The sequence below is a fragment of the Phalangium opilio genome, unplaced genomic scaffold, assembly GCF_054372755.1.
Source record: "Phalangium opilio isolate 3A_F unplaced genomic scaffold, DU_Popi_V2 ptg000042l_1, whole genome shotgun sequence".
Taxonomy (NCBI): Eukaryota; Metazoa; Arthropoda; class Arachnida; order Opiliones; family Phalangiidae; genus Phalangium; species Phalangium opilio.
The window spans coordinates 1,511,012-1,532,921 of NW_028324166.1; the positions used below are offsets into that span (position 1 = coordinate 1,511,012).

The 21,910-nt window shown below is 37.3% G+C and overlaps 2 protein-coding genes across 4 annotated transcripts in view; both read right to left on the reverse strand.

Annotated features, from left to right (window-relative positions):
- The window catches only part of Nipped-A (Transcription-associated protein Nipped-A), a 40,560-nt gene extending 24,378 nt beyond the window's left edge, over positions 1-16,182 (reverse strand). The window contains exons 1-27 of one of the 3 annotated variants that reach the window (XM_089836164.1): positions 15,835-16,182; positions 15,524-15,768; positions 15,409-15,458; positions 15,228-15,338; positions 15,065-15,169; positions 14,914-14,997; positions 14,508-14,693; positions 13,395-13,791; positions 12,165-12,307; positions 11,935-12,075; positions 9,925-10,016; positions 9,640-9,856; positions 9,428-9,557; positions 9,149-9,293; positions 8,890-8,932; positions 8,714-8,767; positions 8,428-8,466; positions 8,273-8,369; positions 7,330-7,424; positions 7,079-7,262; positions 5,511-5,677; positions 5,127-5,417; positions 2,395-2,647; positions 1,765-2,039; positions 1,337-1,422; positions 1,083-1,223; positions 84-448 (exon numbers count right to left, since the gene is read on the reverse strand). In XM_089836164.1, the coding sequence (XP_089692290.1) occupies positions 84-448; positions 1,083-1,223; positions 1,337-1,422; positions 1,765-2,039; positions 2,395-2,647; positions 5,127-5,417; positions 5,511-5,677; positions 7,079-7,262; positions 7,330-7,424; positions 8,273-8,369; positions 8,428-8,466; positions 8,714-8,767; positions 8,890-8,932; positions 9,149-9,293; positions 9,428-9,557; positions 9,640-9,856; positions 9,925-10,016; positions 11,935-12,075; positions 12,165-12,307; positions 13,395-13,791; positions 14,508-14,693; positions 14,914-14,997; positions 15,065-15,169; positions 15,228-15,338; positions 15,409-15,458; positions 15,524-15,620 (3,988 nt within the window). In that variant the 5' untranslated portion in view covers positions 15,621-15,768; positions 15,835-16,182. Of the gene's footprint in view, positions 1-83; positions 449-1,082; positions 1,224-1,336; positions 1,423-1,764; positions 2,040-2,394; positions 2,648-5,126; positions 5,418-5,510; positions 5,678-7,078; positions 7,263-7,329; positions 7,425-8,272; positions 8,370-8,427; positions 8,467-8,713; positions 8,768-8,889; positions 8,948-9,148; positions 9,294-9,427; positions 9,558-9,639; positions 9,857-9,924; positions 10,017-11,934; positions 12,076-12,164; positions 12,308-13,394; positions 13,792-14,507; positions 14,694-14,913; positions 14,998-15,064; positions 15,170-15,227; positions 15,339-15,408; positions 15,459-15,523; positions 15,769-15,834 lie in introns of all 3 variants that reach the window. The other 2 variants (XM_089836165.1, XM_089836163.1) reach the window with 2 other exon arrangements.
- An 807-nt stretch (positions 16,183-16,989) lies between these two features.
- dgt1 (KAT8 regulatory NSL complex subunit dim gamma-tubulin 1) lies at positions 16,990-20,731 on the reverse strand. Its single transcript, XM_089836168.1, has 8 exons — positions 20,202-20,731; positions 19,947-20,137; positions 19,729-19,843; positions 19,506-19,663; positions 18,555-18,797; positions 17,384-17,517; positions 17,167-17,298; positions 16,990-17,106 (listed from the first exon to the last, which is right to left on the reverse strand). Exons 1-8 carry the CDS (start codon positions 20,507-20,509, stop codon positions 17,065-17,067), a joined length of 1,323 nt encoding a protein of 440 aa, XP_089692294.1. The 5' UTR covers positions 20,510-20,731; the 3' UTR covers positions 16,990-17,064.
- Between the last annotated feature and the right edge of the window lie 1,179 nt (positions 20,732-21,910).

Consider the following 21,910-nt stretch of genomic DNA (forward strand, 5'->3'; position numbering starts at 1 on the left):
TTGTTACGAAATTGCCATTCAAATTCACTGATGTTTTAAGGCACCAAAAGCTGACGTCACAAAAAAACAACATTGGTACTCACCTATTGTAAACAACCTGGGTTCAAGCGTTGTACAGAAGGTATTCCCATCCATGAGCCCAATCTGCGCATTGGCGGGTTGATGACGTAGCAAATGTTTCTTTGGCGGTATCATATCGGCCAGAACCTCTTTATGAGGATCCATTATTTCCGTTACGGTTTTACCCGAAATTTTGGCCAAAACTTCCAAGGAATGCATAGCTTGTTCGCGGACGCACGTATTGGGTGACGTCACTTGCCTGACTAGTTCCTGAGTTACGTCATGAAGGGATTTCACCTGAGCTTGATAAAGTTGAGTTTGAACTACGTCGTTGTTGTCAGGAACAATCGGAGTTCCGCAAAGGATCAACATTTTTTCCAAATTTGACCTGAAAGTGAGATGAAGAAAGAACATTGCGATATTGATCACTTATGATCAAAATGATGGAATGAAGGGTTGATAACTTTTGATCAAAATGATGGAATAAAGGGTTGATAACTTTTGATCAAAATGATGGAAAAAAGGGTTGATAACTTATGATCAAAATGATGGAAAAAAGGGTTGATAACTTATGATCAAAATGTACGAAAAGGTTTGATAACTTGTGATCAAAATTTTGGAAAAAGGGTTGATCACTTATGATCAAAATGATACGAAAAGGGTTGATCACTTACGATCAAAATGATGGAAAAAAGGGTTGATCACTTACGATCAAAATGATGGAAAAAAGGGTTGATCACTTATGAGCAAAATGATGGAAAAAGGGTTGATCACTTATGATCAAAATGATACAAAAAGGGTTGATCACTTATGAGCAAAATGATGGAATAAAGGGTTGATCACTTTTGATCAAAATGATATGAAAAGGGTTGATAACTTATGCTCAAAATGATACGAAAAGGGTTGATCACTTATGATCAAAATGATACGAAAGGGGTTGATCACTTATGATCAAAATGATGGAAAAAGGGTTCATAACTTATGATCAAGATGATACAAAAAGGGTTGATCACAAAACTTACTTGGCCATGTCAATGGCGCCACTAGAAACCTCGCCAGTCAAATCCATCATGACAAAAAGCAGGGCTTTCAAAAATACGTATTGATGATTGAAAACCCATTTTAACGTCATGCGTTCAAACAAGAACTTTATGGCTATACATCTGTAGCAAAAAAAAATTGAAATAACCAAACCAAAAATGTAATTTAATCAATTGTTTTAATTGATAGGCCTAGTTGTAATTATCCTCGAAAAACGAAATAGATTAAGACTTACCCTCCGAGTTTGGCATACCACGCTCTATCGTAACACAAAGCGCACATTCGTTCCACTAGATACTCCAAAAACGATAATTGGCACGCCTGGAACCCCCCAAAAAAAACAGAAGTATATAATACGTCTTCTCTTCGAGAGAAGTGTATCACCACAAAGCGGGGACTGTAATTGTAACAAGACTCTTCCCAACATCATTTAACATTAGGAGTGCACAAGGTTACTAAACCGAATCACATACGCGATAAATAGTTCCCCTTCATCATTACTATATCTATTAGCGCTGCTTAACTATTCGCCAAGGCACATGCATGCGCTTGTGGACTTTTGTTCCTCCACGTCAAGATAATCAAGGTTTGTGCCTACTTGATTGGCATAACCGCTAAGCCAATCACCACACTGATATCTTTGTGATGAAAATCAGAACTTACCCTATCTTTGGTGCTAAGTATCGGAGTGGCCGTATCAAGTATTATCATCAAGGCCAAGTGTCCCGGTTTGCACAATTCCTTCTCTTCGTGTCCCATGATGGCCGCCAAGGCATCAACCAGGACTAAAGGATCCATGGCTTGTTGCTGTTTATTTTGACGACTTAGATTTGTAAAGGGACCGCATTGCTGACTGATGGCCACCAGTGTGTAGTGACGTACAAGAGACACCATGAAATGCAGGACGACTGAACGAAGTTCTTTGATAGCTGCCGCAACTGCGCGCGGCGAAGAAAAGGGTATAACATTACATTGTTGCAACTGGGATCGCGATAATTGCATTGTTGCAACTGGGATCGCGATAATTGCATTGTTGCAACTGCTAACGGGGTAATTGCATTGTTGCAACAGGGATCGCGATAGTTGCATTGTTGCAACTGGGATCGCGATAATTGCATTGTTGCAACTGGGATCGCGATAATTGCATTGTTGCAACTGGGATCGCGATAATTGCATTGTTGCAACTGGGATCGCGATAATTGCATTGTTGCAACTGGGATCGCGATAATTGCATTGTTGCAACTGGGATCGCGATAATTATCCATAAGTAATTAAGGAACTGGATGAACTTACCGAACATTCCAGTTAAAGCCATTTCATGAACTTTCCTGGCTTCAGTATCGGGGCATTTGTAGAACGGAGTTTGAATGCCCAATATTTCACCGTTACTGAAACTTGGATGGGATAGTAGTTGCTGCATGCTATGACGTTCGTCATCTTGTTGTATATTAGCCACCAGAAAACCGTGAATAGCTTCCCAACATTGTTTACGGTAAAATGGATCAGTGCTACTTGATTTCAGCGCGTTGAACGCGGTTTCGATAATCTACGAAATAGATACAACGAAACTTGTTCGATAACGCCAAACTACCCATATCTCCAAATCTTGTCAATTTAAGTAATTTTTAAGTGCCAACTTCCAGGGGTAACATTACTAATGTATTTCCTATGAATGAATGAATGAATGAATGATGAATGAATGATTTATTGACCCTTCAAAAATTACAATCCCTTTTGTAACAGGGAGGAACCCTCTTATTTGGGTTCACAGGTCCGGAAAAAAAAATTAAATAAACTACAACAAAATTATGAAAGTATACTAAACAAAATAACTCTTTATGACGACAATATACCACCAAATCACAGAACAGGTTAAGGGGGGCGCTGGAGGCGAGCATTTGCCCATTTTTCGAAGAGAGATTTGGTTACACCAGCAATTTCAATATCTACAGCTACATCTACATTAGCACCAAGCGACAGCCTATCAGCCAGCGTAACAGCCCCAAATGTCTTGTACGGTTCTCTCTCTGTACTTAAAGCTGGACAATCTAGCACTACATGCGCGACATCCTCCCTATCCGCTCCACAGAGCGGGCAACTACGCTCTGCATGCCCAAAGATACTGGACAACCGTTCGGCTGTGGGCAGCGCCCCAGACCGAGCCAGGAACAAAAACCCACTAGCCCGAGAGTTGTCATAAAAGGGTTCTATGCCCGGGCTACTCTTTAAAGCGTATAGGTTCAAGCTCGGATGGCGAGCGAGCTCTAACCGCCATCGTGTCTGCGAAGACTCAGCCACCGCCTGATCAACTCGGCTGTACCATAGATGTAGGGAGTCAACAGCTCCTCGCGACAAACCGGCCCCATATGGGCCCCTGTAAAACTCTAGCCCGCAATACACCGGTGTACGATCATTTTAACGTAATTCATTACAGTCTTCAATTCTGCAGAAATTGCGTTTTTGGGATCGAATTGCATCTCAAATTGCTCTAGCATGCAAAATTTCAAGGCTTAAGGAGTTTTAGAAATTTATATGCTAGCTCCTGTTGTAATAGCTACGATGAGATTTGCTGTAAGCGGAGGGATATTATATGCTGAATTAAGCATTGAAAATATAATTTATATCTGTAAAACTGTCATTTTAAATTATTATAATAATTTTATTTTCTTAATATTTCGAGGTGCCAAACTTCCAGGGGTAAACTTGATAATGTATTTCCTACGGGCCCCTGTAAATCTCTAACCCGCAATACACCGGTGTACGATGATTTTTTATTTTTTTTTATAAAATTCGTACTTTACTTAATTCTGCAACAATTTAATAGTTTTTGGATTGAAATTTAACCCTTAATTACGTTCTATATTTACTAAAAATATGATTTGTTAAAAAGCGCAAGATTTCAAAATTTAAAAACCAAGGCTTTGCTTATTCTTCAAATTCATATGCTAGCGCTCGTTGCATTAGTGATTAACAACTGGCTTTAATACTAGGTCAATACCAGCCTTATTTTATAGTTTCAAACTGCAAAATACTAATTTAAAAATTTAAGGTGTGCCGAACCTCCAGGGGTAAAAGTAATAATGTATTTCCTATGAGCCCCTGTAAAACCCCAACCCGCAATACACCGGTGTACGATATATTTCATGAAGTTCATTTCCCCTTCATTTCTAAACCAATTAAATAACTCTTAGGCTTAAATTCAGTCCCAAATTACGCTCCACATCTACTGATATAACAAGCAACTTTATTCTAAATAAAAACATTAAAACCAAGGCTTAACAAAAGTTATACGCTAGCTCCCATTTCATTAGCCGCAATCAGCTCAAGTATTAACCTAGGGACACCATGTACCGAATTAAATTAAGGAAACGTAACCATAAACTGTAAAATTTATAATTTATAATTTTTTTAAAATTTTAAAAATCTTCGAAATGCCGAACCTCCAGGGGTAAAAGTAATACAGGTTTACAGGTTTAATTGTTCGCCGTACAATGGTACGCCCTTTTGAAAAAGGGCGGCTCCCTACAATTGGGGGAGCGCAGCAGAAGTTAATGTATTTTCTATGGGCCCCTGTAAAACCCCAACCCGCAATACACCGATGCACGATATATTCATGAAGTTCATCTCCCCTTCATTTCTAAACCAATTAAACAACTTTTAGGCTTAAATTCAGTCCCAAATTACGTTCAACATATACTGATAAAAGACGCGATATATCTCAATACAAAAACATTAAAACCAAGGCTTAACGAAAGTAGTACCCTAGATCCCGTTCAATTTCCCGAAATCAACTTAAGTATTAGCGGAGGGACACCATGTACTGAATTAAGTAAAGAAATTTAACCTTAAACTTCAGAATTATAAGATTTCAAATTAAATTTTAAAAATCTTCGAAATGCCGAACCTCCAGGGGTAAAACCAATAACGTATTTTCTATGTACCCCTGTAAAACCCCGACCCGCAATACACCGGTGCACGATATTGCTTAAATTCTACTAAAATTTAATTAAGTTAAAATTGCTTACCTTTTCTGCTGGGAGCGCAACGGGAATCTTATGTTCTTGAAAATAAACGGTAATACAAGGTCCAACCGTATCTCTATCATTATACTCCAATTTCTGCGGTTCCACCATCATCTTGCGATTACCCCCACCAAATTTGCCTAAGACCCTAAAGGCAACTTGGGCTATATTGTCCGCGGGATTGCGTAGAGTTCGCCAAAGAGCTTGCATTAGTTCCGCCCGGACTGGTTGAATGTGGTCGTATAGGAAATCGGGTTGCAGATTATCAACGCAAAGTTCTAGAGTTCTTAGACCCTACCGACCAAAACCAATCCGTACAAATCAGATTATAATTTTCTCGCTTTTAACGAAACATTTTCACGCCAAATTGGTTTTAAAATCGCTTACTTGACTAACTAGTGTCTGGGACCCATTGAGAGCGGAAACCAGAGGGTCCATTAACATGGGTAAATAGGGCAAAAGAGAACTGAGTCGAACTGGAACCGTCAAACATAATTCCACAAACAAATCCTTCATATGCTGTTTATGAAGACCGCTTTGCAAACTATTCAATCCTAATTCAATCAAATGTAGAAATTTAATCGTAACCACCAAAATGAAGAATAATTTTGGACCAAGATTCAAGAACAACAGAAGTTTTTGGACAAAGTACGATAACAAGCTCCACCCACTTAAGTTAAGCTTAAACTATCCTATTGGTTGACTGAGAAATTGGACTTTTGATTGTTTCTCTCAATATCATGTCGCGTTACAAATTTGAAGTAACTTGGTTTCCAGTTTCCGAATCTATCTACACTACAACTTCATTTGGTCAACTTACCAACTGTCCCGCGTTGTCGCCCAGCTACAGCTAGCTATACGTTCAAAAACCATGATTTTGATTTAACAGGGAAATTTTCAAATTAATTAACTACGTAATTTCGGATGGACTTGTAGAACCATCTCAAAATCAAACTGGACTTTCCATTGACCTTAAAGAATCACCCGAAAACCCCCTGAATTCATCTCAAAAACAATCGGAGTTTCAATTGACCTTATAGAGCCATCTCAAAATTTACCGGACATTCCCTTGACCTTATAGAGCCATCTCAAAATTTACCGGACATTCCCTTGACCTTATAGAGCCATCTCAAAATTTACCGGACATTCCCTTGACCTTATAGAGCCATCTCAAAATTTACCGGACATTCCCTTGACCTTATAGCGCCATCTCAAAATCAACCGGAATTTCAGTTGACCTTATAATCATCTCAAAATCCACAAGACTTTCAATTGACCTTATGGAATCATCTCAAAAGCAAATGGACTTTCCCTTGGCCTTATGAAATCATCTCAAAATCCACCGGACTTTCCCTTGACCTTATGGAGCCATCTCAAAATCCATCAGACTTTCCCTTGACCTTATGGAGCCATCTCAAAATCCATCAGACTTTCCCTTGACCTTATGGAGCCATCTTAAAATCCATCAGACTTTCCCTTGACCTTATGAAGCCATCTCAAAATCCATCAGACTTTCCCTTGACCTTATGGAGCCATCTCAAAATAAAACGGACTTTCAGTTGACCTAATGTCATCATCTCAAAATCTCCCAAATTACCCTTGACCCTATAAAATCACCTCAAAATCAACCAAACTTTCCCTTGACCATATGGAACGATAAAAAATAACCCTTGGGAACTAAAAACATTTCCCTGACTGGAACGATAAAAATAACCCTTGGGAACTAAAAACATTTCCCTGACTGGAACGATAAAAATAACCCTTGGGAACTAAAAACATTTCCCTGACTGGAACGATAAAAATAACCCTTGGAAACTAAAAACACTTGCCTGACGTCTACAGCTCATAAACTAAATTACCTGCACCTGATTTATCCACCGTCGCCAATATTTTTTATTTTACTATGTGACTTCTGGTTTGCTCTTTGACCTAGAAACCTTATTGAAAGTACAAACCTTGAAGTAGATTAGGAAGTAGGGGTAAAAACTCCTGATACAGGAGATCGTGACTTCCGCCTCCGATGGAACGGAACAAAGCCCTCAATAAAAGGAAGTAATTATAGGGTTCTTTGGCGCTTAACGCCAATTCCATCGAACGATTGACGATTTGGTGTAAATGCGGCTTCAAACATAAAAGATACTTAAATACCCGCGTATTAACGAACGGCAAACCATAGCAAACTTAAAAACGTTAAAAAACACCTTACCTTTAACATTAACTCATTTTCTTGAGCAAATAACGATACAGAACCAAAAACGAGTTTAAATAATTTCAAATAAAGGTTCGAACATTCCATACTCGCTGTAATTTAAGGAAATAAATATTGAGATTTTAATTGAAATCTTAAACAAACCCTAATTATAGCGAGAGAGGTTTCATTTTGCAAATCGCGAGCTTCCTATGAGCAAATAGCGAGCTTTCATTGCTCAAATAGCGAGCTTTCATTGCTCAAATAGCGAGCTTTCATTGCTCAAATAGCGAGCTTTCATTGCTCAAATAGCGAGCTTTCATTGCTCAAATAGCGAGCTTTCATTGCTCAAATAGCGAGCTCTCATTGCTCAAATAGCGAGCTCTCATTGCTCAAATAGCGAGCTCTCATTGCTCAAATAGCGAGCTCTCATTGCTCAAATAACGAGCTCTCATTGCTCAAATAGCGAGCTCTCATTGCTCAAATAGCGAGCTCTCATTGCTCAAATAGCGAGCTCTCATTGCTCAAATAGCGAGCTCTCATTGCTCAAATAGCGAGCTCTCATTGCTCAAATAGCGAGCTCTCATTGCTCAAATAGCGAGCTCTCATTGCTCAAATAGCGAGCTCTCATTGCTCAAATAGCGAGCTCTCATTGCTCAAATAGCGAGCTCTCATTGCTCAAATATCTAGCTGTCATTGCTCAAATAGCGAGCTCTCATTGCTCAAATAGCGAGCTCTCATTGCTCAAATATCTAGCTGTCATTGCTCAAATAGCGAGCTCTCATTGCTCAAATAGGCGAGCTCTCATTGCTCAAATAGGCGAGCTCTCATTGCTCAAATAGGCGAGCTCTCATTGCTCAAATAGGCGAGCTCTCATTGCTCAAATAGGCGAGCTCTCATTGCTCAAATAGCGAGCTCTCATTGCTCAAATCGCGAGCTTTAAATAAACATGTTTCCTTACATCCCATTTCTTCCATTCTTTCTAGAAGAAACTCAACTAAAATCGTCGCAAAAATTGGCGACGTTTGCGGATTGGCCAAAAATGAATTAGCAACGATCTAAGGACAGTAAATTACCGTTATAATTAATACTGCTTTAATTATAAGCGTAACTTACTTGTAACGCATTGTTTTTGTAGATTCTATCAACTACATGCTGAAAGAAAAATGATAGGAAGAAGTTTATGAGATAGCAACGAAAACTTTAAATGAAAATGTCACGACGGAAATAAGTTTTAAAATGATATCGGAAGTGAATTAGTATGATAGTATTAACGGGAGGAAGTTAAAACATTTCCGAATTCCGCACGCGAAAGAAAGGGGTGATGAAGGCAACCAGCCACCCAAGAGGGGTCAAACTGTTACTTTTCCAGCTCTAATTAACGCAAAAGTAAAAATCTTACATGTATTGTTGTGGAAAAGACTTCTTTGAAAGTCAAGGGATTCATCATTGTAAACTGAAATAAAGACGATTATAATTTAACGAGTTGCAGAAATTGCAACGTATTGCCATGAAACCCCAAGAATCTTTATTGCAACCTAATTCCAAATTAAAATTTATAAAAATAATAGGACTTACGACTCCAGCAAAATGTTCCAAGACTTCTTTTTCCTCTTTGGACCTGACAATTTGTACCCTAACGCGAGTGAGATTATCACGTAAAATAATTCTTAATTGGGCAAAACCAAGGAGCACAGCCCAAAAGAGAAAATAATTCAATTCCTCATAGGACTTATAGATATAAAATTACTAAAGCTTGACTTGGTTAATTAGTCAAAAATATAGGATTGTACGGTCGAGTGGGCTCCTTGGAAAACGTATGAAGCTCAGTACTTACGCGGGGGCTCTACCAGGGGGTTGACCAGGAACGGGTGACGTTAAAGTGTAAATATCCAAAGCTTCCAAAGCGTACTTTACTAATCGAATGAAAACTAGAGTTTCTTTCGGTTGAAACTGCTTGTTTTGCATTACAGGAACATCCGCTGATAATATTAACAAAACCATACACTTGTGGTCAGTATACTTGCCTTAATTACTCCGCGCCCCGATTGTCAAGTAACCCAAAGTAATTAGCATGATCTTTAGAAGTAAGGAGCGGAGGAAGTAGTTAACTTACCCCCTGGAACTTTACACGATGCGATTCCCCAGGTTATAGTTTTAACTCCGCATACCAGAGTCTTAACCAAACTTCGGCAATCGGGGACTGTGTAGTTAGACGCTTGAGAAGCTGGAAATCCAAACTTGGGCTACCACGCAATTCAATTCAATTCAAACTCATTTAAAAACAAATGCCATTAAGATCCCCTGAAGTCCAAACTGCACAAATACCTTTTCTTCCTTGGCCTCTAATAAACTCCCCAACGGAAACGGCTGATTTTTATTATCCTCCATTTTGGGGTCACCCATGCTAGCGATGGGTGTCCCCGGTTGCATAATTGCGTTAGAGGCTACCGTTGTTGGAGTAGGAGGAGCTTGAGCCGTTCCTAATGGTTGGGGAGCTACTGCGATAATGGTGGGACCGTTTTGATTGGTTTGAGCTAGCCGGCTATGAATGCAATTATGTTTTTATACGGGGATGTTTTGGAAATACGGAAGAGCTCGGGTATCGCTTACAATTTGGAAATTAAGATTGGAAGTTGTAATTTTGCGATGGTTTTGAACTTGAGGACAAAAACTTCAAGCATTCTCATTAATAAATCTCTCCCCTGTTAAAAAGTGTTAAAAGGTTTTAACCATTTGTTAAAACACAAGGGCTAACCACTTTTTGGAGTTCATCGTTTCTTTCAGTGAATTTTCGTAACTGAAACACAATACAGATGAATTTCACCGTGGAAAGTAAAATTTTCATCACTGAAGCACAATGCAGATGAATTTGTTCGAAACACACTACATTATGGGAAAACGTCTTTGTGAAAAGCAAAATTGTCTTCATTATAACACATCGCAGATAAATTTATTGATAGAAAAGTAAAATTTTATTCTTTGTGGATAACTAAATTTTCATCGCTGTAACACAACACAGATGAATTTTTTTGATGGAAAACCAAATTTTCGTCAACAAAATACATTACAGATGAATTTCTTTGTGAAAAAAAAAACCACTACAAGCGAAACCTGTTCGCGAAAAAAAAAACGTAAGCCTAAACCTGTTCGCGGAGAAAACGTATGCCTAAGCCTGTTCGCGAAAAAAAAACCGTAAGCCTAAACCTGTTCGCGAAAAAAAAACGTAAGCCTAAACCTGTTCGCGGAGAAAACGTATGTCTAAGCCTGTTCGCGAAAAAAAAACGAAAGCCTAAACCTGTTCGCGGAGAAAACGTATGTCTAAGCCTGTTCGCGAAAAAAAACGAAAGTCTAAACCTGTTCGCGGAGAAAACGTATGTCTAAGCCTGTTCGCGAAAAAAAAACGTAAGCCTAAACCTGCTCGCGGAAAAACACTTGAGACGAAACCTGTTCGCGGAAAAACACTTGAGACGAAACCTGTTCGCGGAAAAAACGTAAGCCTAAACCTGTTCGCGAAAAAGCACGCCTAAACATTATTGCGTAAAAACCGTAAGCCTAAACGTGTTCGCGGAAAAACAGTAAGCCTAAACCTGTTCGAGGAAAACACAAGTGACAACAAACAAAATTGCTTCACAGAAAAACACAACAGACGAAATATCTTCATGGAAAAAGAATACAGGCGAAATATCTTCATGGAAAAAGAATACAGGCGAAATATCTTCGTGGAAAAAGAATACAGGCGAAATATCTTCGTGGAAAAACACAACAGACGAAATAATTCTTCGTAGAAAACACAACAGACGAAATAATTCTTCGTAGAAAACACAACAGACGAAATTTCTACATGAAAAACACTAAGGATGACACCTGTTCGCGGAAAAACCCAACATACGAAATATCTTCATGTAAAAACACAACAGATGAAATTTCTTCATAGAAAAACAATGCAGACGAAATATCTTCATGGAAAAACGCAACAGATGAAATATCTCCATAGAAAACCCAACATACGAAATATCTTCGTGGAAAAACACAACAGATGAAATTTCTCCGTGGAAAAACACAACAGATGAAATTTCTCCGTGGAAAACCACAACAGATGAAATTTCTTCGTGTAAAAACACAACAGATGAAATTTCTTTGTGTAAAAACACAACAGATGAAATTTCTTCATGTAAAAACACAACAGATGAAATTTCTTCATGTAAAAACACAACAGATGAAATTTCTTCATGTAAAAACACAACAGATGAAATTTCTTCATGTAAAAACACAACAGATGAAATTTCTTCATGTAAAAACACAACAGATGAAATTTCTTCATGTAAAAACACAACAGATGAAATTTCTTCATGTAAAAACACAACAGATGAAATTTCTTCATGTAAAAACACAACAGATGAAATTTCTTCATGTAAGAACACAACAGCTGAAATTTCTTCATGAAAAAACACAACAGATGAAATTTCTCCATAGAAAAACAATGCAGACGAAATTTCTTCATGTAAAAACACAACCGAAGAAAACCATTATCTCTTCTTGGCAAAACACGTATACTCCTCGACGTACCCGCTTACAATTCTCCTCAAAGTGATTAGCCCTTACCGAATTAAACCAACTTACATTTCCTTTATCCTGCTCGGAGCGCGTACGTATGCACTCAACCAAATTTAAAAGTAATTTACAAGACATAGTTTGAATGGAAGTTGGAAGAGACTCATCGTGTACATTCTTAGAGAATACCGTTGAAGCCGATGCCAAATCCTACAACACCAAGTTATTAAGTTCGATATGTAATAATTAAAACAATTAAACACTTCGGCTTCAATTATAATGTGGGGAGGGGTCCAAACCTTAAGGCAAAGTGACTGCCTCACATGATGTACTAGATCCGCTAGGGTACTATAAGCTAGCGGTCTCAGAGACTCGTATGCTGTCCAGCCCGAGCCAATAAGGATATTCTCGTCAAAAAGTTTATCAATACACGAAACAAATTCTATAAGTAAATGAAAAAAAAGCCCCCGCTCGGAATTAGTTGGAAATTATTTAAGTAATTATGTAAACGGGGAGTTTATCACCCAGAAGTGAATTTGGTACAGGGTTTGGTCATTTCAAAATGGCCGGTGAAATGGGCTACAAAATGTTGACGATATTAGGCCTAAGTTATAGGTTTCATCTTATGGTTTCATACAACTTTTGGGAACTATTTCCTTGAGTTTTCCAGGTTTTGTGCCGTATAATTCCCACGAGTTTTCCAGGTTTGTTCCCCATATATTCCCCGAGTTTTCCAGGTTTGCTCCCCATATATTCCCCCGAGTTTTTCAGGTTTTTCCCCATATATTTCCCAAGTTTTCCAGGTTTGTTCCCCATATATTTCCCCAAGTTTTCCAGGTTTGTTCCCCATATATTTTCCCCGAGTTTTCCAGGTTTGCTCCCCATATATTTCCCCCGAGTTTTCCAGGTTTGTTCCCCACATATTCCCCCGAGTCTTCCAGGTTTGTTCACCATATATTCCCCCGAGTCTTCCAGGTTTGTTCCCCACCTAATCCCCCGAGTCTTCCAGGTTTGTTCCCCACCTAATCCCCCCAGTTTTCGAGGTTTGTTCCCCACATATTCCCCGAGTTTTCCAGGTTTGTTCCCCACCTATTCCCCCGAGTTTTCCAGGTTTGTTTTCCAGGTTTGTTCCCCACCTATTCCCCAGAGTTTTCCAGGTTTGTTTTCCAGGTTTGTTCCCCACCTATTCCCCCGAGTTTTCCAGGTTTGTTCCCCACCTATTCCCCCGAGTTTTCCCAGGTTTGTTCCCCACCTATTCCCTCGAATTTTTCCAGGTTTTTTCCCCACCTAATCCCCCGAGTTTTCCAGGTTTGTTCTCCACCTATTCCCCGAGTTTCCAAGATTTTGTCCCGTATATATTCCCCCGAGTTTTCCAGGTTTGTTCCCCCATATATTTCCAGGTTTTGTCCCCCAGAGTAGTGATTGAGCAATGTCACGTGACACTATAGACCCTATCCATATCCCCCACTAGGTGATAACCTCCTCTTAAGTCCGCAAACAAAAACCAAAAAAAGCAAAGAGCAACTTACTATTTCTGAGATCAGTTGCTAATATATGTCTGGCAGCCACTAACAATTCCTTCCTGAGGTGCGCCACCTCTTGGGGACACATAATTAAAAGTCCCAGCATGCCTTTCGTCAACTGCGCCGAATGATTATTGACAATGTCCGTATAAATGCGAACAATGTAGGCCAAAAACGAAAGGGTTTTGATTTGGGCGGCCATAAAATCCACAAAGACTTCCTTGTTAAAAGTAGGGCTATTCTGTTGGGCCGGGTGTAACGTGATCGTGTTCATGATCAGGGGGATGAATTCAGCCACGTCTTGGTGGACGCTTTGTTTGTACAGTTGGTACATTAGTACAACGATAATTGGAAGTTCCGCTAACACTTTCAGAGAGTAAACCGCTTTCGGAATCAGATTGTACTGGAAATAGAAATAGTCCCATTTGTAAATCCCTGATGTTTTGGAAGGTATTTGGCAAATGTTCGTCATTTTAGATAAATCCCAGACGTTTTTGGAAAAGGCGCCGAATCCCGGACGTTTTTAGAAAAGGCGCCGAATCCCGGACGTTTTTAGAAAAGGCACCGAATCCCGGACATTTTTAGAAAAGGCGCCGAATCCCGGACATTTTTAGAAAAGGCGCCGAATCCCGGACGTTTTTAGAAAAGGCGCCGAATCCCGGACGTTTTTAGAAAAGGCGCCGAATCCCGGACGTTTTTAGAAAAGGCGCCGAATCCCGGACGTTTTTGGAAAAGGCGCCGAGTCCCGGACGTTTTTGGAAAAGGCGCCGAGTACCCGACGTTTTTGGAAAAGGCGCCGAGTCCCGGACGTTTTTGGAAAAGGCGCCGAGTCCCGGACGTTTTTGGAAAAGGCGCCGAGTCCCGGACGTTTTTGGAAAAGGCGCCGAGTCCCCGGCGTTTTTGGAAAAGGCGCCGAGTCCCCGGCGTTTTTGGAAAACGCGCGAACTCCTAGACGTTTTTTGGAAAACGCGCGAACTCCTAGACGTTTTTGGAAAACGCGCTTACTCCTAGACGTTTTTGGAAAACGCGCTTACTCCTAGACGTTTTTGGAAAACGCGCCAAGCCCCCTACGTTTTCAGACAACACGTTTAACAGAAACAAACCACATTAAAGACTTACCGATCCATCTGGCGCTTTTTTCTCCGTCTGGAAATTAGTGACAGTAAACAAATTTTGTAAGACTTCCTCCATATTAATATCGGCGATATCCTTCACTTTGATTGGCTGTTTCGTCTCAAATATTTTATTCAAATGATTCGGTAACTCTTGATAAATATTCTTAACAAACTGAAGGAAATGCTGAATCTGAAAAAACCCAATTAAACCTTAATTAAACCCAAATTAAATTAAAATCCAAAGGAAAACGAAACAATATAATAAATTAATTAATCAGATCTTATCAGCTAAATTTTCACAGAGCTCAACCTGATATCAAATCGGGAACTCTTAAAATCTTTGTCTTATCATCATTTTAATACTTTAATTAATCTAATCTTAATTAAAACACGTTAATTAGGAAACTTACCTCCGCGTTAAATTGAGGCCGGTATTGTTTATGTAACTCAATAATGATTCGTAAACAGACTAGAACATTTTCTTCATTTTCAACCTATTTTCCGTTAATTAAGATTAATTTTAATTAAGTTAATTTAAATATTATTAATTAACTTATGTACTTTCAAGAGATGAAACATGAGACTGAGGATTTGTTTAACATGTGGTCGTAAATGTTCATTTGTCGGAATGCGATGAATTATTTCTAGAATTAACTTCCGAAGTTGCTTTAAAAATGAAAACACGTTCAATTTTGATTAAATACGATGTTCAAAATGTTCTTACCTGTATGTTATGTTCAGCTATGAAATGAGGTTCACCTTCTTGAAGAATTCTGAGAAATATTTTCATGGCATGATCCAAAAATGACGGGTATTGAGGAGATGTAACGATAGTCTGAAATAACCCCCAACACGTTAACCTAACTAATCCCCCTAAGTCTAAATGATTTTAATTAACGAACAACCTCCAAATCCTCGCTAAGCTCCTGAGCCGCTTTAAGTTTGTTCTCATCCTCTGTAGATAGTTTAATTTATTTTTAACATCCCATTAACCGTTTATATCTTGTTTGCAAAACGTACTTGCGACAGTATCGACCAGCATGGAAACGTAGGAACGATACGTGTTCATTTGAACAACTGGGTCCTGGCTAAGTGCCGACGGCACCATAGCCGCCATTGTTACGTGATCCACTTTAAGACCTTTTGCACTCTTTAAAAGAGTGTTGCCCCCGAAGTTAATTTAATTTAATTTAACACCCTCTCTCTTAATCTTAACTGCCAATGAATGGCGATGTAACGAGTAACGGAGTTATCCTTATGACATGCTATTGTAAAGTTCCAAACGCAATTTTTGTCATATAAAATACTTAAAAATAAAGAAATTAACTTACATTATAGTTTTGGACACCCTTTTTTCCGTATTCAATCTCAATTGTCATTAATTTGTAATTGTAAATACGTTAAAATTAAGTTTTTTTACATTAACTTTCTGGGTTTCTGCCGGTATTGAACCAAGGCTTAACTTTGAATCATTTTTAAACACGTTCAACTTGTAGTTCATACAATAATTTTGCACGGAATTTGAACCATAATAATTGGTAATTAATTAAACCATTTTGTTGTAATTTATAGTTACTTTTTGATAAGATTCAACGCGACAACAACAAAAATAAATTTCAAATATTACACACGCTGAAAAACGCCACAGACCACTACATTTACCTTCTCAGTTCAGTTCTCACCAAGATTGGATTTGGAAAAATCGAGAAAAAAAAGCGCCATAACTTCGGTCATAGCCAACTCGATGACGCGCCAGCTGCTTTTTTCCCTTAATTTTTTCAATTTACTGTTTGTTTTTGATATCAGACTAGGAAATAAGAAATTTTTTAAACTAGTTCTTGGAGTTGGGACTAATGACTAAGCTTAAAACTAGTCCTTGAACGTGTCTCCAATATTTTTCCTATAAATTTGCAGCTATTAATGACGCTAGCAGCAGTCTGGGAAATAGCACACTTCCTCTGGTCCAAAACCAGTTTATTAATTGCTTGGACTAGTTTTTTAATTCAAAAAGTGGGGGTTACTGGTCCTCGGAACCAGTTTATTAATTGCAAATGAACAAAGGCTGGGACCACTTCGGAGCCCAGTTTATTATTTAGGACACTAGAGAGGTCACTGGTCCCAAGGACTAGTTTAAAAAATATCCTTATTTCCCCGACTGATGGAACCTACGTAGACGCAGGGCCAGAAATAAGAAATATTTTTTTATAGGAAATGCGTCCAGTGACCCCTCCTTTGCATGACAGAACAATTTATAGGACATTGAACACTGGAGTGTGCAAAAACAGTATTTTGTCCAGTGACCCCCTTACCTTTTAAAATTATTATGGGACATTTTAAACTTTTATTGGACAATGTCCTGTTTCCTGTGCTTATTTCCAGCCCTCCGTAGTCATACCAAACTTAAGTTTTCCACCCCCACCGCCGCCTTTAAATATATATTTTGCGACAAAATAATTTCATAAGAGAAAATAAATTAACAATACATGTACAATACAATTATTTTATTAATAAAAATTTTACAAAAAAAATGTCACAATATATGTTGAAAGCTTATAAAAAAATCAACACAAATTGGAGTCAATAGATTCTCCTAGATCACCATACTAAATATTTAAAGAGTTTAGTTTAAATAATTAGTGATTAATTAAGAAAGCCGTATTTACTTGATTTAATCCAAAAAGAGATCCAGGTTGAACTACGTCTAATCCAAGTGCGGCAATATCATCCATACTTTGAAATAACTCCGGTTCGTGATTAATATCTAAGCTAGTCGAGTTCACGTTTCCAAGGGCGTTCTATAATTAAATTAAACAGGGTTGCCAACCAGAAACAGAAAACTTTCAGACAACAATTTAAAGAGAAATATCCTAAGTTCCTAACCTTCTCGGGAACCAATCCATCGTGAGATGAATGAACTAGGCACGCCATTTTATCCAAATAGGGGACAACTGGTTTTAAACATTCTTTCGGTTGACAAGGGGTGAAAAGAACTTGATGGGAATCATTTAAAATATCTATGATAAAAATTTATAAATTATTTGATATTTATCGGAGGCTCCGTATTTACGCGATTTTCTCGTTAACTATCAGGCCGATTTAAATGAAATTTTGCTTATTATTAGAGTTAATCATGATTAATGTCGTGACAAAGCCACATCTGTGATTTTTGGTTTACAGAATAAGTTATTAAAAGAAACGTTCGGGTAACATAATATTGTATCTTAAAAGAATGGCTATTTTCAAGATATATTTAAAAACAATAAATGATCTCTTATTATAAAATAATTAGTACATTTAATTAGTCTTCAAAATAATCATGAACTACTGCACCATTGGTTTAGTGGTGTCTGCTAAATCGAACCTCATATGTGCGTGATCGAGTGTGCTATGCCCAACCTTTACCTCTCTCAGCCTATGAGAATTCAACCAATCCCGCCTGGGTAAATGGTTCGGGCTAGCAGACGCCACTAAACAAATGGCGTTTGGCGCAATAGTCCTTGATTATTAAAAATAACAAGTGACTACCGCGGCCCCCTCCCCCGCCATTGGTTTAGTGGCGTCTGCTAAATCGAACCTCATATGTGCGTGATCGAGTGGGCTATGCCACACCTCAATCTTACCTCCCTCAGCCTTTTGAGAATTCAACCAATCCCGCCAGGGTGAGAGGTTCGATTTAGCAGACGGCACTAAAAAATGGCGGTTGTCCTTGATTACTTTTAAGACTAATTATTTATTATTATTTTGTAATAAGAAATAATTGTTTTTTAATAATATTTTAATATTTAATTTCTTTTAAATTTAGAAAAATTCCGTTTTTTTAAGGTATAATGTTATGTTACCTGAACTTTTCCTTTTCCTTACTAATTTTGTTTATTATTACTTTATTAGAGTTAAGTTAATTATAATTAATGTCGTGACTAAGCCGGATTTTTAATTTTTGGTTAACAGATATAGTAATTAAATTAAAGTTAAGTAATTCTTATAGACTTTTTTTTTTTGAAGAAAGTATTACCCTCTAATAGAAAAATAAAGAACTTTTGGTATAACTTACGTTTAAAACAATATTTTGACAAGGGAATAACGGATTCACCGCACTTTTTGGCAGCTTCTTGAAAAGTGCATTTGGCTTGATTTAAATGTCTGGAATGTAATCCGTCAGTCATGGCTCGTCTCCGTTCGTGAGATTTACGTTTCAACAAGGCTTCTTGTCCGCAAGCCTTGTTATAATGTTGAAGAGCTTCAACCTTTAATTTCAGTTTCGTATCTCGAACCCCCGCTTTCTCTTCTAAACAAGCTAGAAAAATTAGAAAAATAATATTTAATTTAATTTGCAAGTTAATTAAAGGTATTTAAACTAATCTAAGAAATTAAACAAAAATGTTTAACAAAAAAAAAAAGTTTAACAAAAAAAAAAAAAAATGTTAAAAAAAAAAATGTTAAACAAAAAAAAATGTGTTTAACAAAAAAAAAGATGTTTAACAAAAAAAAAATGTTAAACAAAAAAAAATGTGTTTAACAAAAAAAAAGATGTTTAACAAAAAAAAAAATGTTTAACAAAAAAAAATGTTTAACCAAAATAAAAAAAAATGTTTAACAAAAAAAAAAATGTTAAACAAAAAAAATGTTAAACAAAAAAATAATGTTTAACAAAAAAAAATGTTTAACCAAGATAAAAAATAAATGTTTAACAAAAAAAAAATGTTAAACCAAAAAAAAAAATGTTTAACAAAAAAAAATGTTAAACAAAAAAAAAAATGTTTAACAAAAAAAAAATGTTAAACAAAAAAAAAAATGTTAAACAAAAAAAAAATGTTTAACAAAAAAATAATGTTAAACAAAAAAAAAATGTTAAACAAAAAAAAAATGTTTAACAAAAAAAAAAAAAAAAAAAAAAAAATTACAATAAAGTTTCCAAAAATTTCAACTAATTCCCATAAATTAAATTTAAATAAACTAATTTTAACTAATTTAATAAATGAAATTAAATGAATAGTAATAGTACCAGGTCCTTCCAATTTGGATGCTTGCAAATATATCTGTCTTCTTTCTCCGAGAACACGTTGAAGTCTCTTAAATTGTCCAATATAAAGTGACTGTAAACGAATCAATTTGTCTCTCAATATTAAGGCTACTTCTTCCGTTGTGTAGGTACCAGCGTGCCTAAGAACAAAACATAATTCGTTAAACCGTAAAACAACGAAGAGCTTTGAGATTAAAGGCCTTACTTTAACGGGTCATCGTGTTCTCCATCCGTAACTTCAGCATCACTATCCGCATCTCCTTTCCAAGCATTTTCTGCCACTGGTAAATCTCTATCGCTTTCACTTTCGCTACAGCTTTCTGCAAATTCGTAACGTTAAACTCGCATTGGCGTCGTTAGATGCAAATTTAATTTAATTTATCGGGTTCGTTAACTTGAAAACTGGAAATAAAATAAACTTACCGAATGTTTCTAAAAGTCGGCTGGCTTTCTCATAAGAATCCTTGTTATTCTTAACCTTTTTAACGTTGTTTTCATTACGGTGTTCTTCTAAAGCGTCAATAATAACGTGGGGAATCTCCGCTGGTTGCCGCCTTCTACGGGCCAACACCTTATTACGTTGAGTGATTTTAGCGTGAAATGGGCATAAGAAACTAAAAAGAATGATGATAAACGTGTTTAAAATGGCTATAAGAACGGTTAAAGTAAAGTTATTACCTGTCTTTTTTGTCATTTCTCGGCGCAGCGTTCATACAACGCTTTCTGGATTGAATATGATTATAATTGCATTGTCGGAACGGAGCCAACTTATCTTCCAGGATGTGTCTAATGCAATAGTTGTATCCTTCTAAACGATTTTGAAAGCATATTCTATGTACGTAATTGCAATATTGTCTTTCCAAAGGGTTCATTCGTTTTTTAAGATTATTTGTTAATGATCTTCGCAAGTGGGACATTTTATTAAAAGAATTGTTGTGGTTGTGGGAAACCGAATAGGGCTTGCCAAGGCCTAATGCAGACATCATTTTATTTTATTTAACTTTGTGACTTTCAACGTCAAGATAAGCCGCAAAACAACCTGATTTTTAATTTTCTTTTATGAAATGCAAATAAGTTAATATTTATTAATTCAAAATATCTGTAACGTTTTGTTATTATATGATTTTAACCTCGCTGTTGTTGTGTTTATTGTTTATAAATGCCTAAACCTAACCTTCGTTTCGACGCCATCTTGAGCATTTGGGCAACACCAGGGCCGGAAATAAGCACAGGACACTGGACATTGTCCAATAAAATTTTAAAATGTCCTATAATTTTTTCAAAAACTAAGGGGGTCACTGGACAATTTGACCAATAAATTTTCCGAAGTTTTGATATCTTGACTATGAAGATGCGACACTATAAGTAGTGTGCATAAGTGCACACGCCAGTGGACAATGTCCAATAAATTTTCCAGACAAATAGGGGGTCACTGGCATTGAGTCACTGGACACATGTCCTATAAATGTTTTTTCTTATTTCCGGCCCTGGGCAACACCAATACCACCATGGAGCAATGATCATATTGATCTACGAGGAGTTGATGCTTTACAGGGCTGCCAGATATTTAACTTTCCAGCCAAACCGATTCTAAAGTAGCCCAAAACCGCCATTCCATAATTCAACGATCCTGTCCAACTAAATCCTTATCGCAAATTGCTTAAAAATTATTTTGACCGATAACAACGTAAATATCTGCTCAAGTCTGGGTCGTTGACTTCAAATTTGATGTTATTGCAAAGATAACTGACGCACTTAAAGGATACGTCTCAAAAACCTAATAGAAACGGGGATTGAACATTATATATACATTTTTCAATAATAAAACTAAGGAAATTAGTCCTTTAACAACTCAATAAGAGTTGGCACATTTTCTCAAAATATAGCCCGAAAATATCGAATTACATACTTGATGAAATAATTCATTAATCCCAAAAGTACTGAACTGATATTTACAACAACTTTATACATTAGTAATCCATATTGTTGGTGTAGTTTTCTTATAAAGTATAGAAACAAGGATGGTTATGGGTATGGCAGGAATCATTGCGCGCCCATGTCAATTTCTATGCGGGTATTGTGGGCCGGGCTTAAGTACTCCGTCACACCTCATAATTGGCCATATGTCTAATCAGCGCCACTAGCGGATGGTCTGAAAACTACTCCCATAGAGTCTAGGTATATTTAAGCGGGTTTGCAGAATTTCCGTCAGATGGCGCGGCGTTCGAGCCACCTGGCGGAAATTCTGCAAACCCGCTTAAATATACCTAGACTCTATGGGAGTAGTTTTCAGACCATCCGCTAGTGGCGCTGATTAGACATATGGCCAATTCTGAAGTCTTTCTAAATGTTGCTTCATTGGTTGGTAGCAACTCGAGGTCTTACTA

Bases quoted from the DNA above. Each gene is read 5' to 3' on its own strand.
- dgt1 (XM_089836168.1), bottom strand. From the start codon at position 20,509: ATGATGTCTGCATTAGGCCTTGGCAAGCCCTATTCGGTTTCCCACAAC. The intron at 19,664-19,728 runs GTAAGGCCTTTA...TTTTGTTCTTAG, and splicing joins GAACACGATGACCCGTTAAA to GCACGCTGGTACCTACACAA. The intron at 18,798-19,505 runs GTACTATTACTA...TAATTTTTCTAG, and splicing joins ATCCAAATTGGAAGGACCTG to CTTGTTTAGAAGAGAAAGCG.